Raw genomic sequence first — 15,127 nt, forward strand, 5'->3', positions numbered from 1 at the left:
AAGCAGATAACAGGTTAAAACGGAGCGGGGGATAGGGGGGCGGGGGGTACGGAGGGAGGGGGGGGGGGGGGGGGCAGAGACACCGGCCGGTCTGTGGACGCACAAGCAGCCAGACGGACGCGGAGCTGCAGAGGAGGACGAGCCTTCAGCGCGCTCTCTCTCTCTCTCTCTCTCTCTCTCTCTCTCTTTCTCTCTCTCACACACACACACACACACACACACGGTGGAAAAATTCTGGGCAGCTGGTGAGCCGGTGAAGGCACCATGGTCGTGTCGTTGCGGAGCTGGGTCGCCAACGAGGGAGGGAAGCACTTTGTCCTGGTGGGGAACCCGTTCGGCACAGCCTTTTCTCTTCTGCTCTCAACATCTGCTCGCGCTCCACTCCCTGAAGGAGACTCGTCGTTTGGTTGCTGCGCGCTGCTAAAACTTGCAAAGTGTTTCGAAGCGTTCTCATTGACTCTCAGTCAGTTTGGGGTTTCTTATTGTACATTTGGTGCTGCGTCCTTTACAGCCTTCTGCAACCATTACATGCCTTTGGGCTTTGGTCTTGCTTTAATGATCAGATTTAAATACTGAAACATAAACTGCACCGGAAGAGCCCAAAAGAAACACTAGAAATGTATTTGGTGATGTATTATATTTCTGTGTGTTTCTATGTCCTGGTAATGGAAATAGGGATGGATCTCCATCCTTTGCTATGTGTGTGTGTGTGTGTGTGTAGATGCTGTGGCTGGGGGCAAACACCTGGCTCTTTATGAAGACCTTCCTGCTGTACTTCACTGGACAGCAGTATCACTACCTGTACAAGATGCTGGGGGTAAGACCTCACACATGTACATATTATCGATGCTCTACACCCAATACTAGTGCTTGTAAAGTTACATCATTTAAATCAAAACGTTTAATCTACCAGAAAAAATGGTTTGAAACCTGTGTGGTCACATGTTTAGAGGAGATGTATATATATATATGCACACTACTTTCTATAACATAACATAACAGTTGAAACTACCGTTATTAGTATTGGCTCAATATGTGGTTACTGTCAAATTTCAAATAGTGAATATCTCGTATGCGGGCAGCAGAGAGCCGAGTGAACCAGTGAGTGGTGTTGGGCACCGTCCTGTTGTCGGAAACCACTTCTTTTCTCTCTTTGTTCACTTCTTAAAGCCCTTCACACCTGTCTGTGGGCCACTCAAACCGGCGCTGTCACTTAGATTAGTTTTACCCCCCTCTCTCCTCCCATTTCCAGTCCCATTGTCTGAAACCCTCAAATAAAGGAAAGGATTTTCACAAGTAGTAATAATTACAGCCAAAACACGGGGATAATACATAATACACAAAAAGTAAATTGTCTCTCTGGACATTTCCTGACGGCTTCCTGGGGGACAGCTATCGCACTGCTTTTTTGAAAAGGGACTAAATCTCCTGCTGCCGGCTTCAGAAACTTCTATTTATATTACAAGAGCAGGTTTGGTGATGGTCGGTCGACTGTCACATGCAATTAGCCACAACTCTGTCTGTGTGTGTGTGTGTGTGCTGTGCGTGTTTAGAGGTCAGCCCGTCTGAGTCGGTCCAATAGTGACACGAGCTTGGACGCACACTCACACAAATTCCCTCACAATCAGAAATGCAATTTGACTGCGCGTTAGTGTAATTGTTGTCACAAGTTCAAGTTGGTGGTGTGTGTGTGTTTGTGCCAGAGAAAATGCCTCTGGAGAGAATCACACAAACGCCACTCACGTCACTGCCCAATCACCCGAGAGTATCGGCGCGGCCTGTCCACCAGCTCGTCGCTCCCTATTTTTCAACACCTGCGTTGGTGTTCACTCAGTGAACAAAGTGCGATCGTACGACATTTGTTGCGGCAGAGTTGTGTGACGTGTGGAATAAACGAAGAAGTGAAACTTGGCGGCGAGCAGCGTGTTCACGCTCTGCCTGCGCAGTGGGAGGCACCGCGGAGAGAGAGGGCAAGTGTGGGCACGCTGCCGGCTTTGACTGAATGCCTTGCCGGAGGGCTTGTGTGTGTGTGTGTGTGTGTGTGTCTCTCTATGTACGTACAAGATAGGGATGTATTTTGAAGCTTTAATGCAGCTGAAGGGATTTTAGATTTATCTTCAAAAAGCATCTCATTGCGTTCAGCTGTATGGTTCAGTGTGCGTATATGTGTGTGTGTGTGTGTGTGTGTGTGTGTGTTGTTTGGGCTGTACAGACAGAAGGATATCAGATATCCCTCTTGGGGTTTTACCCTCCGCTACCTTCCTATGAACAGCCGTGTTGAGTGAGCGCGCTGGGGAGGTTTGCAGAGGACCCCGACCAGTTATTTGTAGATCCTCACTTTGACGTGTGTGTCTGCTCCACTCTTATGTTTTAGAAACCTTGCCGTATGCGTTGCATCGGTATCTGTGATAGACGAGGTCGTTCTCACACACCACTTGTAGCCGTAACTGTGGAACCTAAATAGCAAAGAGCCATAAGTGACTTATGAGATGATGATATGTCAATCTTATTTCCACTGACCCCAAAAATATCCAATTCATCCAAGCAGTTCATATAAAACACAACTCAACTCAACCATTATTACCATTAGAAACGTATGAGGGATTTCTCTGCTGGAATCATTCTGCCTCCACTCCAAAAGTGACCTTTTTGACAAAAACGTTAAATAAACCATCTAACCAGTCGTAAGATGGACAGCAGAGAAGTCTGATTGTATTTATTAGAGAATAATTTTGAGGGTTTCTTGTTGATAAACCTCCATAAAATGTGACACCTTTGAAACCACCTGAATTGGTTAAAAACTGCTCACGTCAACAAACAGTTTCTCACCGACGTCCTTTTCAGTTTCAGACGGGTTAGATCTTTTTTAACGGGATGTTTTGAAACTTTTTAAACTGTTTTTGTGTGTTATAATGAAATAAATAAGCGTTCTGTTCAAAAGCAAAACCTGTTAAAATGTTAAGGATTAGAAGGACAAAGATGGTCTCATAAGCCCTCTGTGTGCACTTAGAATAGTCCAACCCAATAAAAGTGTGTATCTTTATCCGCCAAAGCCTTATCAGGCCCCACTTCCACAAGCTGCTCCCTAATAATGTGTGTGTGTGTGTGTCTCTCCCAGCTGGGGATGTGCATCAGCAGGGCGTCTGCGTCCGTTCTGAACCTGAACTGTAGCCTGGTGCTGCTGCCCATGTGTCGCTCCCTGCTCACCTTTGTCCGAGGGACGCACACGGTAAGCACGCTGCAGCGAGGGAAGGCAGCGGTGGGGTCATGGGGCTGCATCGAGCTGCCGCCGAGGTTTTCTGCTCGTGCCACTTTCAAACCACGCAAGGTCTGGAGGATTTGCACGTATTTCCTGGCGAGGAGAGATAACGCTCTGTCTGTTTTTGTGACGCCGTCCACAGGTATCGAGCAGAGAGACTCGCAGACTGCTGGACAAGAGCAAGACCTTTCATGTGGCGTGTGGGGTTTCCATATGCATCTTCTCAGGTAAAGAATAGTCACCACAGCTCATATTTCTCCATGTATCACAGTGTGTGTGTGTGTGTGTGTGTGTGTGTGTGTGTGTGTGTGGATAAATGCTCCCATGCTGCCTCAGCATTTCCCGGTGTACCAGCTGTGATGTCTCGTGTGTGTGCTGTTGCTCTCGTGAGTCTCCTCTCGTGACATCATGGGAGCGTCTAGCAGCTGTGTGTCCGCCGGATATCTGCTTTACAGGTTGCCTCCTCTTTTTCCTTCTTATGTTTTTGGTTCCAAGAAGCTCGGCTTCACATCCCGCACAGTAACGCGTGACTCTCTCGTTCCCACGAAAGGGACGAGCTAAATCAGCACCGTATGTAAGCCCACGCTGTGTGCTTTTTCCTCGCAGTGAGCCAGCCCTAATGTAGATCTCCTGCTGCTGCTCTAAACATCCCTCCACCAGTGACATCGTCACATAGTGTGTTGAAAAATGCCGAGCAGATTTGTACAGCCTCTAAAACGAGGGAGGATCTAAAGCAATTGTGCTCCACCAGATGTACGTAGAGGAAGACAGGAACTATTTCTTACTTTGGGCAACCAGAAAAGACAGATTAAATAAACGTACGGTCAAAATCAGAGCAGCAGGTAGAATGACTTTAGCTTCTAGTGAGGGTCAAGGGTCAGAAACACTCGATCCCACACACGATGCAACTCAACCCAGAGCACGGTAGCATATGGTGTCTGCACGGTAATGTCTTCGGGACAAAGGCTTTATGTTCTAAATGTCCCTAATAATGATAATGAAAATAACTTCACCCATACAGCATCTGCAAAAACAGCGTTTACAAAGTACTTTTACAGATAAAGCGGCGAAAGCGACACAATAAAGCCAAGCAAGACAAAACAAGTCAAACCTCGATAAAACAGCAAAACAGCAGCCGTCGCCCTGAGGGTCGACTTTCACTCTTTGACAAACAAAAAACACATATATTGTATACATATATTATAATTACGGATGTCAGACCACGCTTACAGCTGCGCTGGTAGACTGTACTTATATGCTAACACCGTCATGCTAACATGCTAATGGTGACAATGTGAACATGCGGCTGATTTCACCAAAAGTCAGTATGGATGTCGTGCCACATGCCATCTAATGCATAAAAAACTCATCATGGCAAGTCAGCCTGGAGCGAGCAAACGTCGTTTCCACCCTGAGAGCCGACGTGACAATCTGGCATCTGTTCTTCACGGTTGCATCATGTGTTAGTTTAAGTGTTTCATCGTCTCCGATCGCTTCTCGACTCATCGACGCCTCACGCGCGCACAACAGGCGGACGCACACAAAGCTCTCATGATAGCTCCCTTCCACATCTCTGAGACAACAGAGGGCAGTGGAGACAGAGAGACAGCATGCAGTGGATGGGAGAGAGACACACACACACACACACACACGCACACACACACACACGGAAAGACGAGAAAGAGAGAAGGGGGGAGCCGTGGGAGTGAGAAAGGATGTGAGGGGGGAAAAAGGGGACCCTTGTGTCTCGTGATTACGCCCCTCTAATTCCATCAGCTGTCCAACGGCTGCATGGTTAGCCCATGATGTCAGGGAGGTGTGTGTGTCTGTGTGTGTGTGTGTGTGTGTGTGTGTGCGTGCGAGTGTGTCCATGAGTCAGGGCGATTGTTTTGCTGACTTTCTGCTGAATAGACAAAGAGATGTTCGTAGCCAGCAGCAGTTCATTTTGACCTTTCTAATTAGGTGCAAGAAGAGGAGCTGTTCTGTTCATCTGCTGATGTCTTTGCAGCCAAAATGTGTGTTTTGAATCAGCATTCGCGTGACCCGTTGTAATCTCTTCCTTTAGTTGTGCACGTGTCCGCCCACCTGGTGAATGTTGTCAACTTCAGCGTGAGCTACTCAGAGGACTTTCCTGCTCTCAATCTGGCTCGCTACAAAGGAGAGGTGAGGCCCCGAACCTTTGCGCTTTAGAGCTGCGAGGGCCCTCATGGAGCCGACGCATTCCATGGGCCTTTCAACCATTACCATCACAACGACATGTCCAACCCCCGATCCAACCTCAGCCCCGAGGGCCCAAACGCACTCACGCTGTTTCACCCCAGTTGCGCACATGAAAATTGCAACAAAAAAAAAGGGGGGGCTTGAGAGGGAAATATATAACCTGCAACTCACCTCTTCTTTCCAAATGATAAAAAAAACCTGCATAAAGGTTGTTATTAATTCATTATTTATTTTTTGCGTGTGTTTCCCTTCACAGGACCCCAAGCTGATCATTTTGACCACAAGTAAGAAGAAATGCTGTTTCTTAAAAAGTATTGGTTGTAGATAAAAGTGTTGGTGCTGGTGTGTTTACTTATTAAACAATGCGGGCGGTAAATGTGCTGCAGATTAGCGTGGCTTCCTGCCAAGAGGAGAGGAGGTCACGCTGCGTTCCGCCCTCCGTGTTTCTACTGTCCTAGTTGGTCAAATAAGTCATGTTAAAATAAATAAATAAATTGCTTACTGTTAAACCAAAATAAAATGACGTGGAATCTAAGTTAGTGTCTCTCCATGTCATGAGTCAGTCTCTAATTGGTGGATTCTCATTAGTCCCAGGAGTCACAGGCCTCTTCCTGGTTCTCATCCTCTTCCTGATGTTCACATCCTCCTCCTACTGCGTACGGTAGGTCAACCGCACCGCCGTCTGCAAAAGCTCCCTCAAGCCTAAAGATCACGTTTTATGTGTGTTAAGTTTCGCAGCCGCGAAATAAACTGTTTTTTTGGGGGGGGTTTGTTATTTTGTGCTTTTGTCGGGTCTTTCATTTTTTTACATTTTTATTTTTTTTCTTGCGAGAGAGAGAGCAAGAAATTTAAGAATCAGGAGACGGGCCTCCTGACATCTGTTACAGAAAAAATCCTAACTAAGTGCTCCACTCACAGCTCTGTCATTACTCAGGTCACAGGGGGTCACGGACGCACAACCCGAGCCGCTTAAAGTGTGTGTGTGTGCGGATGCGGTTCTTGCTAGTTGTAATTGAACGGAGGGTAAGGGGTTAATGAGGGTTTTCCAGACCACTCAAGGCTCTAGATAAGAGTTCGGGTTAGTAGCTGGAGGGGGGGGGGGATCAAGGCCGCCGTGCACCAACATGATGTAGTGGTCACAAGGTCACAGCACATTCTGTGTATTAAAGTAGCTCTGCATCTTTACCCTTTAACAGTGAGTGGTCAATGAGTTTAAAATTTAAAATCAAACCGGGAAAGATAGCCAACTAAAAGCCACTTGCTCTGGATTAATACTGACATGAAATACTAGTTTAACACTTTTAAACCTCTGTGGGTTTATTAGGTATAGGTAGGTATTCAAGTTTAGACGAGTTATAAAATTTCATTACATTAACTCTTTATTAAGAGAAAAAAGGTCTAAAGTGGCTTTCCCTGCTTTTATACAGCCTTTCTTAAGTAAAACTTCAAAACAGAGTTTGATGATGTATTTGCGGATGTTTCTTTTTTGAGGGGGTGGGGGGGGGGTGGGGCTGACGTTGTTGGGTTTAACGACCTCGTCACCGTTGACCTCTGAAGTCCTGCTTACTCAGGCTGGGAGTCTGTGCGTCTGCTCCTGAACAAACTCTGACTTTGCTTTCTGCTTTTGTTGTCTCTGCTCTTTTTGTTTCTCTCATTGTCCTCTTTCCTCATATCATGTTACAATGTTTTTATTCCTCTTATACGTCTATTTGGGTCATTATCTATCTTATAAAACATCCAAGGTTCAAATTAGAGGTAAGAGTTTCTTTGAAAATAATTTGACGTGTTGCTATTTTGCCCCTTTCTCTCCCAGTTTGTCCAACTATGAGATCTTCTGGTACACACACAACCTCTTCATTGTTTTCTACGTCATCCTCATGGTGCACATGGTCGGGTACGTCTAGAGGTTTAGCCTGTTTATCTCTGCATGATCAGTGTGTTTTTCGTATGCTATTAGCCCAGTTGGTCTCCCTCTCAACTAAGTACCCCAGAAGACAAGATAAGAGTTATCTTCATGAATCAAAATCAGTAAATATTGACCAAACCCCAGCTCTTCAAGAAAAGGAATTTCTTCACTTACCTCCACTGACAGTTGTTCTAGTAGAGCACACCAACACATACAAACACAGTCACACTTAGTCTATGGGATAGTTTGGGCTTTGGATTGATTAATATTGCTCTTCCAAATTATTAAATTATTTCAAACTGCAATCGGATCAGTAGTTTATTATATCAAGAAGCTTGACCGTGTCATATATAAGGGGATCCAAATGGCTTTTTTTCATATTAACATTCATATTTACCTCATGTTATTTTACTATGAACACACCTCAGGAATCCAAAATTTGACTCTAAAATACCACACGTGACTTTTCTTTTGTGTCAGAGGAGCCCTGAAGTATCAGACCAACATCGAGGCCCACCCTCCCGGCTGCCTCACAGCCAATCAGAGCCGCACAAGCCAGCAGGGCGACGACCTGGAGCGGCGTGAGGATGAAGAGAGGCGATGTGGAGAGGAAGCTCACTTCCAGCCACACTACCCCCAGGTCTGTGTGTGTGTGTGTAGGTCTATTATGTGTATCTTGGCATTGGCATTCATTTGTGCGCCTGTCGACGGAAGTGTTCGTACCTCTTGGTGCGCGCCGGTGTTGTGGAGGGCGCGTAGGTGGAGTATTTGGGAGGTGTTGGAGGGAGCTGGTCCTGTTTTATTAGAGGTGCAGTGCAGTGAGGGAGGGGCAGGTATCCTCTTTCTACATCAAGGCCTGTGTTTGTGTGTGTGTTTCTTGGTGAGTGTGTGATTACGTGTTTGCACGTGGTCGTTAAGCAACGAGCTGGTTCCATAAAATCCCCCTTAAATCCAATTGTGCTCTGCAGGGTTTACTGGAGTTGTGAGCAATTAGTCTGCTTTTGGGAAAACTGCCAACAAAAAGAAACAGAAACACCAGACACTGAGGAAAATACCAAATGAACGGTGACATATGTGCAGACGGAGAGAACTTACTAGTTTGACACTAACCTTGGAATCTTTTAGATAGCAGATATCTCAACTGTGCTTTTCAACACGCCTCAATGAGCTGTCTTGTGATTGATTGTGTGTCCCTCGGTCTCTTTGTAGACGTGGCTGTGGGTGTCCGGTCCGCTCTGTCTTTACTGCGCCGAGCGCTTCTACCGCTACGTCCGCAGCAGCGACCCTGTTACCATAGTGACGGTCATCCGGCACCCTTGCGATGTGGTCGAGTTGCGCATGCTTAAGAAGAATTTCAAAGCTCGTCCCGGTCAGGTGAGAACACGTGACATGCCTTATTTGTCGTTTTTGTCGTATTTATCGTTTTGCTTTTTATTTAATCGCATGATGTTATCGAGGTGAATATAAAGTCCTCACCTGTATATTAGTGTGTTTTTTTTAAATGTTCATCTGATTCTTCTTTTTTCCTTTCTTCTCTCCATGTGCTGTCTTCTCTAATCCCCATAACACCCCGTCAGTATGTTGTTCTTAACTGTCCAGGTGTCTCTTCATTTGAGAACCATCCCTTCACGCTCACAACGGTAAGACTTTAAGACGCATTCCTCGCTCATGAGACAATGCAAACACACACACACACACATATGTTTTTATAGTATCTTAAACCTCCCCCCTCCCTCCCCCCCCGGCAAAGAACATGCGGTTCCTTGTCTCTCCCGACCTCCCGCCCTCCTCTGCTGGCTGGCTGGCACTACGAATGACAGCTGGGTTTTCCAGTGATATTCTGTTTCACGTTATCTGTTAATGTTGTCAGATTTAGTCCAGATTGTATGAGACAAACAAACCACTTCCTGTTTAGTCCGCCTCTCGGCGAAACAGAGATGGACACAAACACACACCCAAGCACGCACATCCATGTGTTTATGCCCATGCCTGGTGTGTTATGGAGCTCTGAGGAGGAAGGCAGGGAATCACACTGACAGAGAGCAGACAGACCCCTGAGGCTCGTCTGCTAACAGGAAGGCTTAGTGTGTCTGTGTGTGTGTGTGTGTGTCCATGTGTGTGTACGTATGCATTGTTTCATTTTTTGAAAATAGTTTGAACTGTTTTGTACTGCGGATGACCACTGGGTTGTGTGTGTGGATGTCTGTGTTGTTGTGTTGTTTGCTTGTGTTTTCTTGTACACTCCAACAACTGAGAGTGTGTGCACTTGTATATGTGTGTGTGTGCTTTTATGACTTGTCTGCTTTTTTAACTCCTTACAGTGTCCCACAGACAACAAGGAAACCTTTGGCATCCATCTTCGAGTTGTGGGAGACTGGACTGGTGGGTGTACACACACACACACACACACACACACACACACACACACACACACACACACACACACAGACACACAACACACACATTGTGCAGAAACACACAGATAATGTCACAGACAAAAGAGCACACGCACACATTTTGTGTTGCTTGTCAGAGTTGAGAGGATGGAGTCCTCTTGTCCCTTCTCTCTGGGGAGGAAGTATTTTCATCATAAACTCAAAAAAACATATTATATTTCTCTTTATTTCCGTCTGTATATGGTTCCCACTGTCTTATTGTCTGGTGGGAAATCTGTAATTGCCATGCTCACAAAAAGCACCCTAACACTACACAGTTTGTTAACATTGACTTACAGAGCTTTTTACATTTTTGCCGAAGAGTAAAAAAGAGAGAAGGTTTTGCTGCGTTTAAGGCTCAGTTTCTACAGAACAGTCACATTCAATGACCAAAAACTTTTAATATGACTTTATTTGTGTTGGCCACTTTAATCTCTCATGAACACACGTTGTGAGGAATCCCTGGAAAGCATTGAGTCGGAAGATGGAAACACATCATAATGTGGCACTTTTTGCACAGTCCTGATGGCCGTGTCAATTCTCGGGGGAAATAACGAGAAATACAAACCCTCTCGTCTCCTCAGAGCGCTTCACACAGATGTTACTTCCTCAACCAAGGATGGACTTGGAGATCCTTCCAACGGTGCAACAAAGGAGATATCCCAAGTACGTTTCTGTGTGTGTGTGTGTGTGTGTGTGTGTGTGTGTGTGTGTGATGTGTCTGACATGATTTCTCATGAAGGCTCAGAATCACACAGGGCAGAGGTTTTGACCTCTGACCTCTGATCTTGTGCTCTTCCTGCTCTGTATTTGCGCTTCCTGCTCTGTATTTGAGAGAGAGAGAGTTTGTTATGTGACAATAAACAAGAGTTTATTCAGCCCTCTGCAAAGTGGGCTGAGGTGTAGGACAATGCTCACCGAAGGTCAGAAGGGTTCATTTCCATTTACTGCCATAGTTCAACTATGTACGATGCCTATTTTGCTTAATTTATTTCTAATAACAAGATACTAGCTAAATTAATTGAGTCAAATTAGTACAAGTGATATGCTTTTATTTTGTTTCCAAAGCAAGAGGAAAATTTGGCAAAATATGCAAATCTGCAATATTTCAATCCGTTTAATGTTGTTGTTGGTTTCTTTTAGCGAATAGGTTCAAAACATATTTAGCCTAGTTTAACACGAAGGCTGTAAACATTGGACAAGGGATAGCTAAACTAGATCAAAGGGAGCAAACTAGTAACAAGTTTTCATATTTTTCCGCTATGTTTCTATTATAATTACAGAGTGGTTGTGATTGTGTGACACAAACGTTGTGCGAAGCCTTACATCTGGATGCGCAGTTATCTGAGCATATTCTGATATCATTGACAATGATTTTTGTTTGACCATCCTTGTTGTTTTTATATCTGTCTATTTAGTTTGTGTGTGTGTGTGTGTGTGTATATTTTTTGATGACACAAGTGTTTGAGCAGCTGTTGGAGGGATGACATGTGTGTGTCTGTGGGGTGTGTGTGAGAGTGTTTGTGCGGTTAGACAAGCTGCACTCGGACAGTGTGATGTTAATGTGTGTGTTTTTCCACACATCCAGGCTTTACATTGACGGCCCCTTTGGGAGTCCGTCAGAGGAAGTGTTCAACTACGACGTCAGTGTTTGTGTTGCCGGTGGAATCGGAGTCACGCCGTTCGCCTGCGTGCTGCATGCTCTGCTGTGAGTCATTGAAAACAACAACACACACACACACACACACACACACACACACAAACAGGTAATCGATGAGCAACTTTGTGTTGTATCTTCCTCTCTTCCCTCCTCCGTGCTTCACACCTCAGGGACGGCTGGACGGGTTTCAGGCTGCAGAGGTTGTACTTTGTGTGGGTCTGCAGGGAGCTGCAGTCCTTCTACTGGTTTGCTGAACTGCTGTGTGCTCTCCATCACAAGGTCAGGACAAAGTAGAACATGTTATAGCCCTCAATATTTTTGGTTTTTAAACGTCGGGGAGTGAAGATGTGGTTGATAGTTAAGTTTGCTTTTACTTTGAATTAAGCCAGTTCAGCGAAAATAATCCACTTGATACAGACTTTTGGGGTGCATTTGTTTCTGCGTTTGTTGTAAGGCAAAGGGAAAGATCAAAGGTTAAAAAGGGCATTCGGCTGCAGATTAGCATCAAAGTGCCAATTGTGCTTTAAAATGTCATAACAGCAAATGTTTATACAGATGTATGGATTGCTGAAATAAAAAGCAGTCTTATGGTATCGAACTCTGCGTAACTCAAATTCATTTTTTACTGAAAGTCAGCACAAAAGGTAATACATCCATAAATTTAACCATTTTTATATTGATATGGATGAACAGAATTTTTTTTACTGTATTTTCCGCCATCTTGTGGCTGCTCTTAACTTTTCTTCCCCTGCATCAGAGAAGGAATCCATGTATCCTTTTTTACCAGAGAACCACCAAAATGACTCTTCTCTGCATGTGTTGTCTTTTAGCTTTGGCAGGAAAACAGACCAGACTACTTCAATCTAAAACTTTACGTCAGTCAGAAAGACAACCTACAGGTAGGCCCCACACACACACGTTTTCTGTTCATTTGTTCACTTCATTCACGCATTGGTGGTCAGTCAGTTAGTGATGTAACCCACTAGAGGGCAGTATAGTACAGAGAGCGTTTCAAATTTCAAACTTCCCCCTTTTCCTTGCTGTGTCAAACAGCTATTAGAGACCATGAATCAAAGACCTGTTGACTTTAAAACATGACCTGAAATGAGAATATGATTTATTATATCAATTATTTGGGAATATTTTTTTTTATCTTACTCTAAATTGACCAAAGGGAAAAATTGGTCGATCACAAAGACAAAGGGACATTATACTCTGCCTGGCCCGTGTCCTATACAACATGTGAGATGCAGTGAGTTCACTGGGCTGTCAGTCTCCCTCACGCAAACTACAGGCTGAAAGTGCTGGCCTTCTTTTAGATGTATAGTGTACAGTAAATTCTGCTTTAAATATAAGCATAGTTACCTAATCATGGAGAGCAAACGTTTTTTAACGTTGTCTTGGACGATCTACTCAACAAAATAACAATACATTGCAACATGCAGGAGCTGAGATTAATGCAATGCACCTGCCTGATGGATTTAAAAGGCCAACTGAAATGATTTATAGCTCAATATTTATCTGTGACAAGGTTCAATACATCAGTAGCGTACTTGGCTGATACACAAGCAACCCCTGCAGCTCATTATTTTTCACTTAATTTGTTGGAAAAATTCTAATAAGGTTCTGTGTTATTGAACAGAGTTTGTGGAGTACATTTTTTTTTCTCTGTCGTCCCTGAATTTGCTTTGTTTTGCTGACAACCAGGGCTGCAATAAAGTACAATGCGCCTCAGGGTCATGGCTTTCTCCAAAGACGGTTTGTAGCTGCACTTTGTTGTTCAGCAGGAAAATGTCAGAGAGGAACTGGAGGCGGAGGAAGAGGCAGAACCGGTTGTCATGGCACACTGGGATCTTTAAACCTTCAGATGTCAACAATGCTTTTCTGATCAAAAATAAGATTCATGTTTCATCAATCTGCTGTATCGTTAATGACGGTACAGCGTGTACAAGACACACACTGTAAGCATATGCTTTCACTTCACCTTGTTACTGCTGGATTTTGCTACTTAAAAAGTGATTCTATATCAGCTTTGTGTTGACAACTGCCCCAAAATGACCAGAACAAACCAGTCAACATGGATGTATTTGTCAACTACCTTGTATTCCAGAGCATGTCCGAGGAGAAGTACCGTCCGCTCACCTCAAGGCTTCTGGTTGGTCGACCCAGGTGGAAGTTACTGTTTGATGAAATCGGGAAGAACAACAAGCAGTGAGTGGGGTGTGAATCTCCTAACCTGACCTGCTATAGTGTTTGTGAACATCCATCAGCTGGATCTCTCTGCCTCTCTCTCTCTCTCTGTGGTTTCAGTAAGCGAGTCGGGGTTTTCTGCTGTGGACCAAAGGGAATCTCCAAGACTCTCCACAAACTGTGTAACTCAGCCCGATCCTCTGGAACAACCTTTGAATTCAACAAGGAGTCCTTCAGCTGATCGAACCGCTGATCCTAGCATAAAACCGCTCAGAAGAACTTGTATATAGATAAACTGTATTATTATTATTTCTCACGCATCACTGCCCATGGTTACAAAAGGACCGACAGGACAAGACTTTAACATGCAGCTTTAGGCCCGTTCCTCTATACATTTCATCTAGTCCGACCCCGCACTGATTCTCAACCCTTCGGCTTCAACATCTGATCCTTTCAACCTCTGAGAACAGCTGAAGAGAAGAACCCACTGCTCTGTGTTTTCTGAAGCTGCTGTTGGATTCTCTCTTCCTTTCCCTGACGCACCCCCCCCCCCCCCCCCCTCCCTGTGGAGTCAATTGTTTTTCTCATGCTGGTGTGTAATGTGAGAAAAATGTCTGGCACATCCATGACGGAAATACACAAGATAACAATGTAAAGAAGATAGTATTCATCTTAAGGTGCACCAGGGCTGGAACGTCACACAGGAACCAAGATGAACAATTTTCGTGTTAGCCAAACATAATTTGACCTTTATTTGACACCAAATGAGCTGTACCAACCAAAAAGCATCTGAATGTCCACCTCATGGAATTAGGATTTGTAGACAGCTTTTTTGCACCCCCCCCCCCCCCCCTCACCACCCGAGAACAAACACTTCTTGTTTTTGAGCTGCAAACTATAACTACAGTATTTCATTGGTCCCCGCGACCGTCACTCATCAGAATCTGCATTTTCTGGCTCATATTAGAGGAAAGGGGTGGACTCACTTGACGTGTTCTTTATTATCGTTTTCTTGTTCATCCGTTCATGTATGTGCATCAAAAGCCTGTTTTTATTCAAAGCACAAACCAGGCCAGTATTCTTAGGTAGTTGTTTTTCAAATTTATTTATATTGTGAAAGGTTTTGTATCTTATTTGAAAAAAAAAAAAAAATCTGTGGGGCTTAAGCAATTTCTCTACAAATAAAGGTGGACAAGATCGTGTTTTGATTTTTTAAGTTAAGAAGTTACTTTAAAAATAAAAGAGGAAGAGTTGTAAACAACATCATTACTTAAAAACTGATATGTGAAAACTGGAAACAACGTACAAAGAATCTTCATATTCTGTGACTGAAACAACAGCATTCTGCTAAATTGTGCTTAATAACCCATTATATATGAATAACATAATCCAATCCTGGCCAATGTTACGTTGTTATCACAAATATATAGTTTATAGTCACAAGCATATACTTAAGA

The 15,127-nt window shown here is 44.3% G+C and overlaps 1 protein-coding gene across 2 annotated transcripts; it reads left to right on the top strand.

Annotated features, from left to right (window-relative positions):
- The first annotated feature begins 126 nt into the window (after window positions 1-126).
- LOC119211263 (NADPH oxidase 4) lies at window positions 127-14,860 on the top strand. Of its 2 annotated transcripts, XM_037462050.2 has the most exons (18): window positions 127-321; window positions 722-817; window positions 3,119-3,229; window positions 3,402-3,486; window positions 5,325-5,422; window positions 5,736-5,763; window positions 6,068-6,140; window positions 7,293-7,373; window positions 7,866-8,025; window positions 8,595-8,759; window positions 8,963-9,025; window positions 9,707-9,767; window positions 10,405-10,486; window positions 11,409-11,528; window positions 11,651-11,759; window positions 12,311-12,379; window positions 13,591-13,691; window positions 13,791-14,860. In XM_037462050.2, exons 1-18 carry the CDS (start codon window positions 265-267, stop codon window positions 13,909-13,911), a joined length of 1,680 nt encoding a protein of 559 aa, XP_037317947.2. In that variant the 5' UTR covers window positions 127-264; the 3' UTR covers window positions 13,912-14,860. The 2 variants fall into 2 exon arrangements, 1 of the variants encoding a protein (XP_037317947.2); XR_009955910.1 differs by lacking the exon at window positions 13,791-14,860 and having other exon boundaries at window positions 12,311-13,441; window positions 13,591-13,690.
- The last annotated feature ends 267 nt before the right edge of the window (window positions 14,861-15,127 follow it).

The sequence above is a fragment of the Pungitius pungitius genome, chromosome 3 (assembly GCF_949316345.1).
Source record: "Pungitius pungitius chromosome 3, fPunPun2.1, whole genome shotgun sequence".
NCBI lineage: Eukaryota > Metazoa > Chordata > Actinopteri > Perciformes > Gasterosteidae > Pungitius > Pungitius pungitius.